Raw genomic sequence first — 17,459 nt, 5'->3', positions numbered from 1 at the left:
TTCACTATGCATACTGGTCAATTTCCTGAGCTAAGGGAGAGCATCTAGAAAGAGCTGGGAAAGAGGGTCTGGGTTAGGACTCCTGAGTGGAATGGGGAACAAGTATAGAGAACCTTCAGGTCCACCTGGCTGAGCTTTCCCCTCCCAAAGCCTTTGTAGGAGATTATCCCTGCATCCTGTATTGCCAGTTCCCTCACTCTGCATTTGTAATCCTCATGTTGGACCCCAGTGGCATCGGTGACGAAGGGTGGATTCTTTTTGGCGAGGTCCCAGAAGCATCTTCATATGGAAGTGGGGCGGGGTGACCATTAGGGGAAGTAAGGTGGATGAAGAGTCTGAGGGACTGGATGCAATAGATCTTTTTTTAGCATTTGTGTGTGGGAAGGACTGTCAAAGAATTAGGGATGTGGAAGGTTTCTTTTGAGAGAGAAGAACAGGATGATATGAAGAACTGGGAGTGATGGCCGAGAGTGAGGAGACAGGTTTTTTGTTTGTTTTGTTTGTTTTTTGACCCCACCCCACACCCCCATCCCTCATTTTAGAATCCTATGGACAATTACTAATTATGTCCTTAGAGCTCCGCAGGTTACAGAGGGCCTTTCTTCTTGACAAATTCTTATTTAGAAATCAAGTTTATAACAAAAATAGCTATACATATGGCATAAAGCATTAAGGTACAAATTGACATTGTATCAAAAATGCAGAAGTCATGACTTACTACACAATATTTTGTGTGATTTTTATCTTCCTTAGAGAAAGCACTACAGAGCTTATTGGAATCATTGACCTGTCCACCCTATACTCCAACTCAACACCTGGAACGAGAACAGGCTCTAGCCAAGGAGTTTGCAGAAATCTTACATTTTACTCTCCGCTTTGATGAACTTAAGGTTAGAAATATTTTTTAAATATACACTGAAACATTTCCTTGCATTTTGAAGTGTTTTGAATACTGATTCTTTTTATCCATTAAGATGAGAAATCCAGCCATTCAAAATGACTTCAGTTACTACAGACGGACAATATATCGCAACAGAATAAACAATATGCATGTAAGTAAATGGAACTTGGACATTTTGTTTCCACTCTGGAGTTTATGGATGTGCGTTCCCACCCCTGGTGGTAATGTTTTTTGCATTGGTTTACAAGCTGCCTACATTAAAGACCATATTGTCAACTCCTTACATTGGTGAGCAGTTAATCAGACAAGTTGTACTATTGACTGTAATGGGACTACTCATGTAAATAACGGCTCACCAGTGAGTACGCAGTTTATCTGTTCTCCCTGCTGGTAACATTTTGAAAGGAGTGTCATTTATTAACTACTTTTTCTTCATATTTTCATCAGATAGACATTGAGAATGAAGTAAATAATGAAATGGCCAACAGAATGTCTCTATTTTATGCAGAAGCCACACCAATGCTGAAAACACTCAGCAATGCCACAACACACTTTGTATCAGAAGTAAGTGATAGAAAATAGTGCAAAAAATCTTAATATTTAGTTGTACAAGTTGGTTTAATAATCATGGTTGTGTTTAACTTTTCTAGAACAAAACCCTACCGATTGAGAATACAACAGACTGTTTAAGTACTATGGCCAGTGTATGTAAAGTCATGTTGGAAACACCGTAAGTTATTGATCAGTTCAATTTTTTTTTTTTTTTTTTGGTCTGTTTCAGTAGCCATCTAGCATGTGCGCAGTTTTTGCAAACTAAGTCTAGTATGTATGCCTTAAATTAAAATATCTTTCTAATATCTTAGATTTTTATAGAACAACCAGCCTGGTAGTTGCTCTATAAAAATCTAAGATAGATATTTTAATTTAAGGCCTACATACTAGACGTATGAGTAGTCAAAGAACTAACATAAGAAGTCCATGCCTTCTATCTTGACTAGTATGAATATTTTTCATTAATAAATTAACAGTTTTGCCCAGGGAGGTTCACAACATAAGGCTCTGATTCAGAAGAGTGTTAGAATTGGTACGTAGACTTCAGTGGGACTACTTGCATCCATAAAGCTATGCACACACTCTGTGCTTTGCTGGATTGGGGGTCTAATTTCTTAGAAGATCCCCAAACAATTGTACATGGGGTAATCTTCCTGTAGTTGATATCACAAAACCAGATACTTCAATATGAGCTATGTCATTTTTATAGACAAACTGGTGGAAACAAAGATAGTCTTTTTGGGTGGTGGTGAGGGTTTTTGTTTGTTTGTTTCTGAAAATACTGGAGGTTCTGGAGAAGTATATATTTTATTGATCAGGGAACTTGTTTAAATTTAATTCTATTTTGCTGTAAACCAGCCAATGGAGAGAGTTTTCACTCAGTTGTGATGTTTGGCCAAATCTACCTTCACTGCAACAGTTTATATATAAAGTTTATCTAAATAGCTAGAACTGCAACAAAAAAAGAAACGTCAAAATGCTCCTCTGCTTCGATGCCTACAAAAACTGCTGTGTTATGACCATGGCTTACCAGGTTGATTATAGTCATTTGTTACTCTGTGCTCCCTTCCCAATTTGTTTGTATCTATTTCCTATTCAGATTAAGGAAACTCTTGGAGGTAGAGGCCATCTTCTCATTATATGCTTGTACAATGCCTAGTACCATGGGTTTTGTCCTATAGGCATTACCACAATATAAACATCAAATACTATCAGTGCCCCCGTTGTAGAAGAGAGGGATGTAAGTAACAGAATAACTGATTATTTCCCAAGAACAGGACCCCGTTGTACGTTAGCAAGGAGTACATGTGTCCAATCTTCTGCAAACGTTAATTCAATCCTCATAATACAGCTGTGATCTCCTAGATTAATATTTTCACATTGGGAAAGTGTGGCTGCAAAAGAAAATGTCTAAAGCCATATAGGGAGTTGGTATTCGAGCTGAGAATCCCTCTGCTCGGTTTCTGTACTCAGCTGACAAGAACAGAGGGAGAGTATACTAAAATGACAAAAGGAACGTAGACTATATTGTCTTTACCTTTTAACTCAAATGCCCTTACTCCTTTAGAAAGGGACTATTACTAATTTTACTGGGTCCAAGGGATTTCTTTAAATAAAATAAGCTAAACATTGTGTAATGAGGAAGCCACTGTTTGTTTTTTGGCTTTTTTTAATTGTAGTCTAGTTTTAGTTATTTTGTACAATCCATCTTTATGAAAGGAATCCCTTAATTTTACTTACTGTTATGGCTTCTGTTGCAGTTTATCTACTAGTTCTAAAATGTCCTAGCATGATGCTTTTAAACAGATGGTGGGAGGAGGGGAGGAGATATTGAAGGTCAAAGAAGGTAGTAGTAGTACATCTCCAGTGAACTCTCATTTACCCTAACATTCCAGGAGCTATGACATACTAAAAATTATCATCGTCCTAGGAATTGAATTAACAAAGCCTTAAATATGATAAAATGTAAGATGCAATATTTTATTCTTACTGATGGTGAAAAAAATCTGGTGACCTTTTTAAATTCATCCTCCCTCTGCTCCATATTTCATATATTAGTGACCCTTAATCTTAGCTAAGGGTTGTGGTGGATTCTCCATCACTGACAATTTTTAAATCAAGATTGGATGTTTTTTCTAAAAAAAAGATGCTCTAGAAATTACAGTTAAACTTCTTCTTCGTTCAGAAGAGAGCAATGAAAAGTGACTTATTTTGGGTGATTCAATTTTTGGTTGTCCATCTTGACATCTGATAGGAAGCTGATTTACATAAGTGTTAAGCATCCGCTTCTTTATTTTGAGTGCATCAAATTTTTTGTACCCATCTTGACACCTTAATCAGTTGCCTTTCAAAATGTAGGCCCATGCACTTACAAAAAGTTAGCATAATTATGGAAAATTTAAGGAATTAAAATCATTCAGTTAGAGTGGCTAATACGTGTAATGGAATTCCAGTTGATAAGCTTAAAGGGGTTTTTGGTTTGTGTTTGCTGGCCGCTCGGGGTCAGGAGCAGATGTTTTCACTGATAATATGCCTATCCCTAGATTGACTAGTTACTGTTTGCAAGAGATTGTATTGCCATCCTGGTACAACTGTTTTTTTTTTAAAGACAATAAAATAAGGAATGGGACATTTTTCAGAATTGCACAGCCTTGTCCTGTCTGCTTCCGAAGCAGAGTTAGGCAAATGCTGATTGTTTTTGAAAATACCACCTAAAAACTTTGTAAAAAGCATAATTTTAACATTGTTTTTTAAATCATAAAGGAGACAACTGAATAGTTATCAGACATTTCCAGATATAAGTGCTCATAGCCTGTTTGATTATATGCTATTATTGTTACTACATTATTTAAACAAGAGAAAATAGAGTTCAGGAATTCAAAGTAAAGGAAGTTAAAGTACAGCTTCTAATTTTTGGAAATTAACAAGGTTCACCATTCTCCTATTGCTGACTTTCATTTAAGAAATCAGCAGAAAAGTCGTCAATTAAAACAATAAAGGAGTTAATCTGAACCTCTGATGTAGGAAGGTAGTTGAGAAATATAACACCGACTAGTCTCAGACCTCTTTTCTGCTCAATTCATTTTTCACCTCCCTGATGATAATTTCAAGGAGTAACTATTGTAGTGACTGTTTAACTTTGCCATCCTCATACTGAGGCTACCATTTAAAAGGCAAATAAAATCTTGGTAGGAATGTTACCTGTTCACTACTCCTATTTAAACAGAAGTAGCCTTACTGTGAGTTCCTATTGTTTTGGTGTTCTAATAGTGAATAATGAGCATTGTCTACCTTTATAACCTTCCATATATGTGGAGACCTCCAGTAAATGTCTAAAATTCATGCTTTGATAGAGGCGATAATATGATCTTTGAAGAGGTAGTGGACGATTTTACCGTACCATCAGTTGCTTTCTGACTTTTTTTCTCTCTCTCAACTGCCAAGTTGATTCAAGGATCATTACTGGTGTTGGTTTCCTTAAAAGCTTATTGATTTACACTTTTAATGCTATTATATCAGATTTGGGATTTCCGTGCACTAATACTCTAGTTTGAGAATAAAGTTCTTATGTGAAACACATGAAAGAATAAAATTGTGCTATGCAGAATCAGTCAAGAATTTATTTATTTATTTTCCAGAGAATACAGAAGTCGCTTCACCAGTGAAAACACTCTTATGTTCTGCATGAGAGTAATGGTAGGCGTTATTATTCTCTATGATCACGTTCATCCTGTGGGAGCTTTTTCTAAGACATCAAAGATTGACGTAAGCATAATTTACAAGGAAGATTTTTTTAATGCTCGGTACATTTGCAAAATATTGTTCTATAGATTTCTTCCATAGAAGTTTAGGCTTTTATACAAATCATTTTCAATTGTTTTTGAATCTTGTATCAGACATTGGTGCTCATTTGTCTTGTATGAAGCCAGTTCTGTTGCTTTACTAGCTCTTCTATTACAGTAAAATTGCAGTGTCGACATTCTGGGATAAACTAACCTTGTAATTTGTCAGTTCTAAAACTCTCACTTTTTGGACATGTTTCTAATCTAAATAACCAGCTATTTTGTGTGGTTACTATTTTGGCTGAGACCCAAACTAAGCCTAAAGTTTATCTGTTTAATGCTGACTGAGAGGTTTTAGCTTAAGTTTTGGTGAACATAGTCATGAAGTGAAATCAACCTTTAATGTCTTGCATACATACAGGAAAAAGTGCCTACCTATTTACCCAAGGTGCTTTTGACAAACTTAAATCTTCAATCAGTTAAACAGCTTACCTTCAACAAAACTAAACTGCAAGTGACCAAAGAAAAAAAGTTCTTCAAGTGATTGCTCATGTGTATTCCACAGTGGCTGTGCGTGCTCGCCACGTGCACCGGTGCCGGAGGTTTTTTCCCCTGGCAGTGCCCCTGGGGAGGTGCTCCGGTGACCCCTGGAGTGGTGCTTCCATGGCACAGTATAAGGGGCGCTCATCCCCAAAATTGCTTGTTCGTTCAGTGTATGGTACCTGTAGTTAGTTAGTTTAATTAGTTTAGTTTAGCTAGAGCGCACGGGCCGGGGCATGTCCCGTGTCCTGGGTTTTAAGTTGTGTGATGCTTGTTGGCGATCTATGCCAGTGTGTGATCAGCACGTGGACTGTTTACGCTGTTTGGGGGAAACCCATCTCCACGATTGCTGCAAGATTTGCAAGTCGTTTAAGCCTCGGACCAAGAGAGAAAGGGACATTAGGTTCTGGGCTACTCTGATGGAATCGGCGCTGACCCTGCATCCAGCACACAGCTCTGTGTCGGCACCGCGGTGTGGATGCGTGGCAACCCTTCGGTGCCGTCAACTAGTCGGCACCGCTCCTCGTCCACAGGACAAACCTGGGACAGAGGCTTGACACATGTTGGGCAGTCCTCGTTCCCCACTGGCCTCTAGGCCTCAGACTCAAGTAGAGTGGAGTAGCCCAGCCCATTCGGAGCAGGCCTCCCTGGATGTCCTGGATGCTTTCCACACCGGAGGCCCTGCAGGTGGCCCAGGATGTTGTGTCCATGCCAATACCACCGATGTCAGCCCCGCGCTCGAGAGGCAAGCCGCCACTGGGATCTCTGCAGTCGCCCCCGGCTCGGTAATGGTCTTGATCAAGGGAACGTTCCCAACGTCATTCGCCCAGCGATGGTTCAAGGCAAAGTCCACGTTGATCACCCTCAACGCCCACCAGGCTGTCTGTTTGGGTTCCATATGACTGAGACTCTCGGCACCGCTCCGCCTTGAGGAGCGAACACTGACAGGACCGAGGGAGATGACGCCAAAGGTCCTAGTCTTGAAGGGGCTATTGCAGCTGGTCACAGCACGAACGTCAATGTCGTTCCCGCTCCAGGACCCCGCCACGGCACCGCATCCACAGCCCCGGTCGTTGATCGCCGGTGTCTCACCATCGCAGGTCCACCCGCCGGAGCAGATCATGGAGCAGCTGTTATCAATGGTACCAGTCCTCCACGTCAGGACTGCGGTCCCGTGGTCGGCATCACTCCCAGCACCGCTGCTCCTCTCGGCCCAGGGACAGCGGCAGGTCATATGTCAGCCCAGCCTCCCTTCATAGTCATCCATTGATGGGCCAGGCTAGCCAGGCCGAACAGCCAGCTCCGCCGGTGCCACAGTAGATGCAGTGGCACCAGGCCCCGTGGCCGGCCCAATGGTACCCGTGGGCACTGTGGCCCCTGATGCAGCCCTCAGTGGGCTTGCTCGGTGGCCAGAGCCTCAGAAGGACCATTGGCCTCCCTCACCAGACCTCTAGGGAAGGAGTAAGTGGGACGTACATCCTCGGCACCGTGCCCGGAGACCAGGTGGTGGACCCTCCAGTGGACACACAAAGTATTGCACCAGCCTCCTTATCCTCCCCAGATGAGGCGATTACAACCTCTCCTCCCTCCGTCCCTCAGGAGGACTTTAGGGTCCACCAGGAACTCTTAAAAAGGGTGGCATCAAGCCTCAACCTCCAACCAGAGGAGATGGAGGAGCCCTCGGACTCCCTGTTTAATGTACTGTCCTCCTCGGCACCGGGCAGGGTGGCCTTGCCTCTCCACAAAGGGGTGGCGAAAATTTCAAATGCCCTGTGGCAATCCCCGGCCTCATTGGCCCCCATTTCTAAGAGAGCGGAACACAAGTATTTTGTACCCACCAAGAGGCATTAATACTTAATCACCCACCCTGTTCCTAACTCCCTGGTGGTCGAATTGGTCAGCCACAGGGAACAGCAAGGCCAACCAGCCACTACCCCAAAAAATAAAGATTCAAGGAGGCTGGACTCATTTGGAAGAAAAATGCATTTGTCCTTAAGTTTCCAGTTATGGGTGGCGAACCACTAGACTCTCCTGGGCCAGTATGAGTTCAATCTGTGGGGCTCCCTGCCCAAGTTCGAGGACTCCCTCCAGGAGCGCGACAGGAAGGAGTTCAAAGCGCTGGTGGAGGAGGGCACAGCGGCTGCCAGGGCAACCCTGCAGGCAGCTTTGGATGCAGTGGGCATAGCCACGTGGTCCATGATCTCTGTGGTGTCCATGAGAAGGGCGTGATGGATCCTGCTCTCTGGGCTCTCCAGCGAGGCGCAGACCTCCCTGCAGAACCCCCCCCCCCCCCATTTGATGGCAAAGCTCCGTTTGTGGAACAAACGGATACAAAGCTGCATGGCCGGAAAGACTCCCGCACAATTCTCCAGGCTCTGGGTCTCTATGTTCCGGCTCTGGCTAAACCTAAGTTCAAGCCGCAGCAGACTCCCGCTCAGGCCACCCATCAAAATACAAGACCGCTTATAAGAAGTCACAGGACTATAAGAGGCACCCACAGAGGCAGTCTCGGCCTGCCCCCCAGCCTGGGTCCTCCAAGGGCAAGCAAGCAAGCAAGCAGGGAAAAGGTGGTTTTGATGGGACACCCAGGGGCGCCCTGCCAGTTCTCATCAGGGATCCACCCTCAATAAAGCTTCCCTTCTCCAATCGATTGTGTTTTTTTTCTCCTGGAGTGGTCGCGGCTGACCTCAGACCGATGGGTCCTCAACACCATCTACTAGGGCTACACCCTCCAGTTTACTTCCTCCCTGCCAACCCCCCCCTTTCTCCCTCCTGGGGGAACCCTCGCATGAGGCTCTGCTTGAGCAGGAGGTGGGCGGTTCCTGGGAAGCAGTACTGGGGAAGTTCAAAGGCAAGGGGTACTACTCCCGCTATTTCCTTATCCCAAAGGCTGAAGGGGGGCTCAGGCCCACCTTGGACCAGCAAAGCCTGAACCCAGTATATGGTGAACCTCAAGTTCCGCATGGTCTCCCTGGCCTCCGTGATTCCCTCCCTGGATCCCAGGGACTGGTATGCCACCCTCGATCTGCAGGACGTGTACTTCCACATTCACATATTCAAGGGGCACAAATGCTTCCTCCATTTCATGGTGGGGCGGGAACACTACCAATTTACGGTCCTCCCCTTTGGCCTGTCCACTGCCCCCAGGGTATTCACAAAATGTATGTCGGTAGTGGTGGCCTACCTCAGGCACCAGGGGGTCCAGATCTTCCCCTATCTGGATGACTAGTTGGTCAAGGGCAGCTCCCGGCTGCAGGTGCGGGATCACGTGGTGCTCCCTCTGTCCACATGCACCACTTTGGGCCTGTTGGTAAACAACACCAAGTCCACATTAGTCCTGATACAACGCATAGAGTTTATCAGGGCGGTCCTGGACGCCTCATCGGCCAGAGCCTTTCTCCCACTGGACAGGTTTGAGACCCTGAAGGGGCTCATCGACATAGTCACAAGGTTTCTGGTGACAACAGCCAGAGCGTGCCTCCAGCTCTTGTCACATGTCGGCGTGAACGTATGTGGTCCGTCACACCAGACTCAGGATGAGGCCCCTCCAGCTCTGGTTGGCCTTGGAGTTCTTCCAGGCCAGGGGCAGGATGGATAAAGTCCTCACGGTGCCCGAGCCAGTGATCACCTCCCTACGGTGGTGGTCGTCCCTGAGAAATATGCTCCAATGGTTCAGAGGCAGGACCCCGTTGCTGGAACTGGTGTCCAATGCATCGGACCTGGAATGGGAGGGGTCCATGTGGGGAACGTTCAGACCCAAGGTCTGTGGTCGGCACAGGATCTGACCTTCCACATAAACATCAAGGAGCTCAGGGCAGTACGGCTGGTGTGCATGGCCTTCCACTCGCACCCGGAGGGCCAGGTGGTCAGGGTCCTCACAGACAACACGGCCTCGATGTTCTACATCAACAGGCAAGGTGGGGCCCAATCCTTCTGCCCTCTGCCGTGAAGCCCTCAGGCTGTGGGACATTTGTATAGCCCACAACATCTGCCTACGGGCCTTCCATCTGCCGGGTGCCCGGAACGCGTGGGCAGATCGCTTGAGCAGGGACTTCTCCTCTCAGCACAAGTGGTCTCTCCACCCAGAGGCGGTGCACAGACCTTTTCAGAGCCGTCGCTGTCCCTGGTTCTGCTCTGGGGAGGGTTGGGGAGGGGTGCTATCTCCGATGCCTTCCTCCTGTCCTGGTCAAGCCAGTTTCTCTATGCCTTTCCCCCATTCCCACTGATTGGCAAGGTCCTGGAAAAGATAAAGACGGACAAGGACCCGGGTCCTTCTGATTGCCCCGGCATGGTCCATGCAGCATTGGTACGGGACCCTCACAGGCCTGGTAGTCTCCCCCCGTGGCCATTGCCATCCTGCCCGGATCTGTTCGACCAGGGCCACCGCCTCCACCCCAACCTAGCGGCACTCCACCTCACAGCGTGGCTGCTAGATGGTTAGGTAGGGAGTAAAGGATATGCTTGGAAGGGGTTCAGCACATCCTCCTAGAAAGCAGGTGGCCCGCGCCGAGCCTACTTGGCAAAGTGGTCTCTGTTTTCCAGATGGGTGGACGAGTGGGGCGTTTCCCCGATGGCCACCCCAATCCAGCTTATTCTGGACTACCTTCTTCACCTTAGAGCCCAGGGCCTGGCGCCCTCGTCAATCAAGGTGCACCTGTCGGCCATATCGGCCTTCCATCTGCCGGTGCAGGGCTACACAGTATTCTCCCATGCTATGACTAGCCTATTCTTTAAGGGGTTGGATTGTCTCTTCCCATATATTAGGCCCCTAGTCCCGCAGTGGGACCTAAACCTGCTGTTGACCCGTCTCATGGGGGCCCCCGTTTGAGCCGCTAGCCACGTGCTCCTGGTCACAGCTCTCGTGGAAGGTGGCCTTCCTGGTTGCAATCACGTCGGCTAAGCGGGTCTTGGAACTCAGGGCCCCGACCTCCGAGCCCCCGTACATGGTGTTTCATAAAGATAAGGTTCAGCTCCGCCCACACGCTTCTTTCCTCCCGAAAGTGGTCTCTATCACATGGGTCAGGACATTTTTCTGCCGGTCCTCTGCCCCAAGCCCCATGCATCCAGTGAGGAGCACCGCCTCCACACGCTGGATGTGAGATGGGCTCTGGCTTTTTACCTGGAGCGGACTAATCCGTTCAGAAAGTCCTCGCAACTGTTCATCGCCTCAGCCGAGTGCATGAAAGGTCAGCCGATCTCCACTCAGCGGCTCTCCAACTGGATCACCTCTTGCATCTGTACCTGTTATGACCTGGCAGGAATCCCTGCGCCACCAATTGTGAAGGCGCACTCGACTAGGGTGCAGTCCTTGTCTGCTGCCTTTTTGGCCCATGTCCCCATTCAGGACATTTGTAGGGCTGCCATGTGGTCTTCAGTTCACACATTCACCTCACATTATGCGATTGTGTCTCAGACCAGGGAGGATGCCGGGTTCGGCAGGACCGTTCCCCGTCCCGAGAGTTTGTGAACTCCTTCCCACCTCCAGCAGATATAGCTTGGAATCACCTATTGTGGAATACACATGAGCAATCACTCCAAGAAGAAAAGACTGTTACCTTTTCCGTAACTGGTGTTTTTCGAGATGTGTTGCTTGTCTATTCCACATCCTGCCCTCCTTCCCCTCTGTCGGAGTTGTCTGGCAAGAAGGAACTGAGGGTGGGCTGAGCGCGCAGGGCCCCTTATACCACACCATGGAGGCGCCACTCCGGGGGTCACTAGGGCGCTCCCCTACTGGTGCTGCTGGGGGGGAAAAAAAACTTCCGGACCGGTGCACGTGGCGAGCACGAACACCTGTTGTGGAATAGACAGGAGCAACACATCTCGAAGAACACCAGTTAGCGAAAAAAAGACAGTTACCTTTTCCATAACAGCTTTCCTTCCCACATATGAACAACTGACCACTTTCAAAAAAAATTTGTGCGTCTGTTTTTATAGTAATATTAGCTTTCATAATAATTTCATCTGTAGATCTCAAAGCACGTTACAAAGACTCTTTCACCGACTCCATATTACAGTGGGGAAATTGAGGCACATATAGGCAAATTGATTTTCTCAAGGTCAGTGGTAGAAGTGGGACCAGGTTTCCTGATTCCAGTATCTTACCCAATAGACCATGCTGCCACAGAAATAAAACACTTGAAATCTTGCCAAAAGCCCAGTTGTATATGATAGCTTTCCTAATCTATAATCTATATGATGATTGTTTCACAATGCTGTTATCAAATGAATGGGGATCATTTGCTTGGCACTTTAAACTTGGATTACAATACATAATATAACAGTGTAGGTAGCTAGATACAAAGTAAAAAGGAATTGGCAGGCAGGAGATAGTCAAGTCAGATTTTAGCGTGTGCAAAGGGGACCCAAATCTTAATTACAAGTGTAAAGTGCAAGTCCTAGTATGAGTACTTCCAGTATTTCAGACTGGTCTATTCAAATGAAGGGTCAGTTTTCTGCAGAAGACAAATCTCCTCTCCTCTTCTCTCCAAGCCAGCAATCTCTTGGAAGTTTTGGCGCCACCCTTGCCCATTCATTAATATAATGACATTTTATTGTTCATGTTCACTGGCTGTATGAGACATATTTGGAAATAAAGCTGACCTGTATTGGTTAGGTTTTTATCTGTTTTCATATACTGCAAATTCTATATTGTTCAATAGTCCTATGCTTCTGTTTCTAGATGAAGGGGTACATAAAAGTTTTAAAGGAACAGCCTCCTGATACCGTGGAAGGCCTTCTGAATGCTCTCAGGTATGTATGGGAGTAGAGAGAAGAGTATGGTGTGAGGTGCTCAGGCTATATGGTAAGGGGGCAGGGAGGCATGCACACATCTAAGGTAAGTAGATGTACTAAACCAGGGGTCGGCAACCTTTCAGAAGTGGTGTGCCGAGTCTTCATTTATTCACTCTAATTTAAGGTTTCACGTGCCAGTAATACATTTTAACATTTTTAGAAGGTCTCTTTCTATAAGTTTATAATATATAACTAAACTATTGTTGTATGTAAAGTAAACAAGGTTTTTAAAATGTTTAAGAAGCTTCATTTAAAATTAAAATGCAGAGCCCCCTGAACTGGTGGCCAGGACCCAGGCAGTGCGAGTGCCACTGAAAATCAGCTCGCGTGCTGCATTTGGCACACGTGTAAATGAAGATTCCAAAAGAGCCGAATATATTTTGATTATTTCTTAGCAAAATTAATGAGATTGTTTTGAGATTTGTAATGGAGATGAAATGGATGAATGATAATGGAACCACTGACTGTCTTCTATGAAAGTGTTAATATCAAACCATACAATTACACCTTCCATTTTAGAGTTATGTTCCCAGCAGTAGCTTTGTTTTCCATAGGGAAAGTGAGGAAACTATGTTTAATAAACATAAACCTACTACATTTTGTAAAACTTCATATTAATTTGCAGAACAGCTAACAAAGCTTTGAGGATATCCTAATTCATGTTCATTATTTGTATATTACGCTTTCACTTTGTATTTATAATTCCTAGGTTCACTACAAAACACCTGAATGATGAATCTACTTCCAAGCAAATTCGAGCTATGCTTCAGTAGTCCCTTCTGAGACAAGTGGATCTATGTATTGATCACAGAAGATGTGTATGTTTACATAATTTAATACAGATTGGTGTTAATACTTGTGTGTATGTTCTTCACATCACTGAAATCTATGAATCTTTAGTCATAACATGACTGACTTTATATAGCACAATCTCTATTTACATGTTGGCCTTATCTTTTTACATTTTACTTCAGCTACATCTATAACCGTCTGTTGTTGTCTGTGTTTGTTTAATCCAAAAAAGCCGCCTCTTTCACAGAAGTAAGCAGTAGTAAGGACAAAATGGAGGTCAAAAAGTCTAAACCCTAGGGGTGAAATCTTGCAGGAGAAATTGAATGTGAATTAAGTGAAATTGTCTCATTTCTTTTTTAGTGTGCTGTTGGAAATTTAGTTTTACATAAAGATCTCCATTGAATTTTTATGGAATGAAGGTCATTTGAATGTTCAGCACCATTGCATGAGACACAACATGTTTTGTATTAGGCAGAAGGAAAAGTGACCACCTACTGCTCATTCTTGCTTGGCTAATAACAGCCAACACATTCTCTTGCCAAAGACGACATTGTGTCTCTTTGGTTTATTATGTAACCCTTGCTGTTCCGCAGTTGAGAAATTAATATCCTGTTTCAGGTTTAATGTATTTACTTATAAAATGCAGCTCAAGACTATCCTGAGATTCAGACAAGCTTGTATTACTGAATAAGAAAAATACTCTTAGGCCTAATGCCTGAAGCTTGGAGAACGAGGAAGTATTAAAGCCTTGTGTAAATTAGAAAGCTTATGCCAGTTCCCCAAATGAAATCTAAGGGTCTGTCTACACTGAAATGAAACACCTGCAGCTGGCCCTGGTCAACTGACACGGTCTCAAAGGGCATGGACTGCGGGCTATAAAATAGCAGTGTAGATGTTGGGTCTTGGATTGGAGCCCAGGACCCTTCCCCCTTGTGGGGTCCCAAACCCTGGGTTCTAACCAGTGGTGTAGGCAGGTGGAGGGAACGGGGAGCGATACCAAAAAAAAAAAAAAAAAAAAAAGCACCACCCGCTGCGGCACTCTTACTCACCTGGCAGCACTCCAGATCTTCGGCGGCGGCCCCTTAACTTGCTCCGGGGGTCTTCGGCGGCACTGAAGGACCCGCTGCCAAAGACCTGTGGAGCGAGTGAAGGTCCCACTACCGAAGACCTGGAGCGCCGCCGGGTGAGTAAAATAAAAGCGCCGCAGCTTTTTTAATCACTCCCCTGGGTGAGTACAAAGGCGCCAGGAAATTGACAAGGCACCACTTGTGCTCAGTGGGGGAGCCCCCCCGGCTCCCCAGCTACGCTACTGGTTCTAACCCAAGCCTGAACATCTACACTGCAATTTTAAAGCCTCAATCCCCACAACATGGGCCAGCCGCAGGTCTCTTATTGTAGTGTAGACATACCTTAAATGGGCAAAAAGCCTTTTTGCTGGTATAACTGTCTCTGTACTAGAGCCTTCTGCTGATGCAAAAACATTGTAAAGACACCCTCACCCCTAACTGACATTATTATACCAGCAAAAGTTTCTAGTGTAAACCTGGTCTCATTAGAGCAGGAGTGATATAAAGAGGGTTTGATGGTGTTTGGGAGTTGGGCTATTTGTAAACTTCCTTAAAATTAAACTCCTTTAGTACTTTTTATCAGCCAATACCATGTGAAAACTGAGAAGTTTCAGTTGCTTACTTAGCCGTTGTTTTCAAATGTGACTTATGCTTTCAAGAAGTTGAGTTCCTCACTGAGTTGCATTTGTTCTTAGTTTCTCCAGTCGAAGTAATAGAGGTCTTTTGCCAAAACCAGCAAAGTGCTCTTTTGAGTGTCTGAGTGACCTGCAGCAGCTGTGAATTTTCTAGCAGAGAGGATCACGTTTTCAAAAACATGCGCTACATTTTGCATGCTTGGCTTACACGTTTGCATGTAAACTCTAAGGCATATGCATAAACCCTGATTTGTGTATCCGTATACATATTGGAGTTTTTGTGCAGTCACTGGAGTTTTCATGAATGCACTTCAGAAAATGTGGCCCTTTCATGTTTTGGAGGTATAACGCTGCACGCTAGAAACTGTACTGTACTGCTACAAAGCTACTTATCAATGTCAGTTCTTAGGTAGTATTTAGTTTGTAAGCTCTTGGGGTAGGGATTGCCTTCTGTTTTATATTTACACAGCACTTATTACTCTGAGGCCTCAATTCTGATTGGGGCCTCTAGAAGCTAATGTAGTACAGCTAATAATGCTTCTGACTCTACTATACAGCTGCTGCTGAGTACTCAAATGTCATCAGAAACAGTTTAATATAGGGATACTTACCAAATGTAAAAAAGTACTTTCACCATTGTCAGCTAAATGGACTACAGATTCGTAGTGGATCTGGTAGATTCTTTATTCGCTAAATTTCCTAAAGTTAATACTTGCCGAAAGAGGAGAGCTGTGTAATAAAAATGTAAACCTGAAAGCATTCTTAAAGTTGTCATGTGCTGTTTGCAAATGTCCATGCATTTCTTTGCCTGGTGTGACGGGATTATTTTGTACAGAAGTTTGTATGAAATAATAAAAAGTTTGGTACATTCACAGCATTTGGATGGTCTGTATTTATACAGTGGGTAATAAGAAAGGAGGGTATGGATTGACATTTATAAATTGGGTATATTTGGGGATATTGAATGGAACTTTCAAATGTTATACTTCTTTATACCAGTAATATTACAGATACTACAGTTGTTAGACACTTGAACAGCTCTGCTGGTTGAATGTATCCTATATAATTACTCTTGGAGAAATTCTGCACCATTGCACAAAGTAGAATTTGCACAGAAATTAGTATTATGCTCAGAATTTCCTCCCCTTCCCTGTGCCGCCCCCCCCCCCCCCCCGAGAAGTGGGCTTCAGAGCTGCCAGTGGCCACTAAGGAGCGCTAGACCCAGCAGAGCCCAGCTCACAAATAGAAGACACTGCTGTGGAATGGGGGGGGGGGAGGGGGCTGTAGGATTCTTGCTAGCTACAGTTCCCAGCATGCCCTGAAGGAAAGAGGTGGCATACAGGAAACTCCATTCCAGCCCAGGACCCAGCATCAGGATGTTTCTCCCTGTGGATCACTGGGCTCTGGGGGGGTAGGAGGTGCGTGCAAGTGTCGGGGGGGAGGGAGGGGAGCCACAGCTGAGCTTTGGGGGCAAAGGTTCCAGGAGTCTGGGTTGTGGGGAGGTCCTGCAGCTGGCCTCTGGGAAGAATGGTTGAGGGTCTGGCCCCCCGGGTGGGCTCTGGGGTGGAAGAGGGTAGAGAAACAGGAATTGAGTTGTCATAGGGGTTTCCTTAACTCTCTACTTCTTGGGGAATTTTTTTGTGTCTGTATTGTTAAACATAGTTGCTGATAGGTATTTTGAAATAAATTACCAAAATAATTGAAACTGCCATGATTATATAGTGTTGTTTTGACAAATAAAATATACAGAATTTTTAATTTTTTAACAAGAATTTTTAACTTTTTGGCACAGAATTGCCCCAGGAGTGTATAATATACCTTTCTGTGTGTGTGGTATGCTTTATACAAGAAAAAGCCTCCAACTTTTACCTTACATTTTTAATTGTTTTTAAGCTGCTTGACATTTGATTACTACTATGTCATCCTATATTATAACGAAATAAAAACTGGCTACCATAAGCTCTGAGGCAATGCAGAGTCTTAAATAGCTTACCCTTGTTGGAGAAAGTTCAAATATTTAATTGAATCATCATTTTTAATATGGTGACCAAATGTAGAGTCAGGGTCCATTGTGCTAGGCAATGTACACATGTGGCTATAACTTTCTACCACTGCTATGGCAGGGTATGGTGCATTCAGGCTGCATGTTGAATCTATGTGGGTGGCTAATTTCTTTTGAGGAGGAAAATTCATGATAGAAGCAGTAATGTGTACATTTTTCCATCTCCATCTCTCCTTTTGCCCTAAAACTGCTGCCCTTGGAACAGAGAGGCTGGATAGGCCAAATGAAACTATTCAAACATTTATTTTTCCAAAACCACATATTGTATATGCCAATTAAATTGACCAAGATATATTTAAAAGATTTGGGATGGGATTTTCAAAGGAGCTTAAGTGA

General features: G+C 44.6%; 1 protein-coding gene across 4 annotated transcripts in view; it reads left to right on the top strand.

The window, feature by feature from the left end:
- The window catches only part of CYRIA (CYFIP related Rac1 interactor A), a 75,480-nt gene extending 59,545 nt beyond the window's left edge, over nt 1–15,935 (top strand). For all 4 annotated transcript variants that reach the window (XM_034766545.1, XM_034766542.1, XM_034766543.1 and 1 more), the window contains 7 exons: nt 754–890; nt 975–1,052; nt 1,349–1,465; nt 1,552–1,631; nt 5,092–5,218; nt 12,455–12,525; nt 13,277–15,935. In XM_034766545.1, the coding sequence (XP_034622436.1) occupies nt 754–890; nt 975–1,052; nt 1,349–1,465; nt 1,552–1,631; nt 5,092–5,218; nt 12,455–12,525; nt 13,277–13,340 (674 nt within the window). In that variant the 3' untranslated portion in view covers nt 13,341–15,935. The remainder of the gene's footprint in view (nt 1–753; nt 891–974; nt 1,053–1,348; nt 1,466–1,551; nt 1,632–5,091; nt 5,219–12,454; nt 12,526–13,276) is intronic.
- The last annotated feature ends 1,524 nt before the right edge of the window (nt 15,936–17,459 follow it).

Source organism: Trachemys scripta, chromosome 3, assembly GCF_013100865.1.
Source record: "Trachemys scripta elegans isolate TJP31775 chromosome 3, CAS_Tse_1.0, whole genome shotgun sequence".
Classification (NCBI taxonomy): Eukaryota; Metazoa; Chordata; order Testudines; family Emydidae; genus Trachemys; species Trachemys scripta.
Note: the sequence above shows the minus strand (reverse complement) of the source record. Positions and strands in the feature narration are given on the sequence as shown.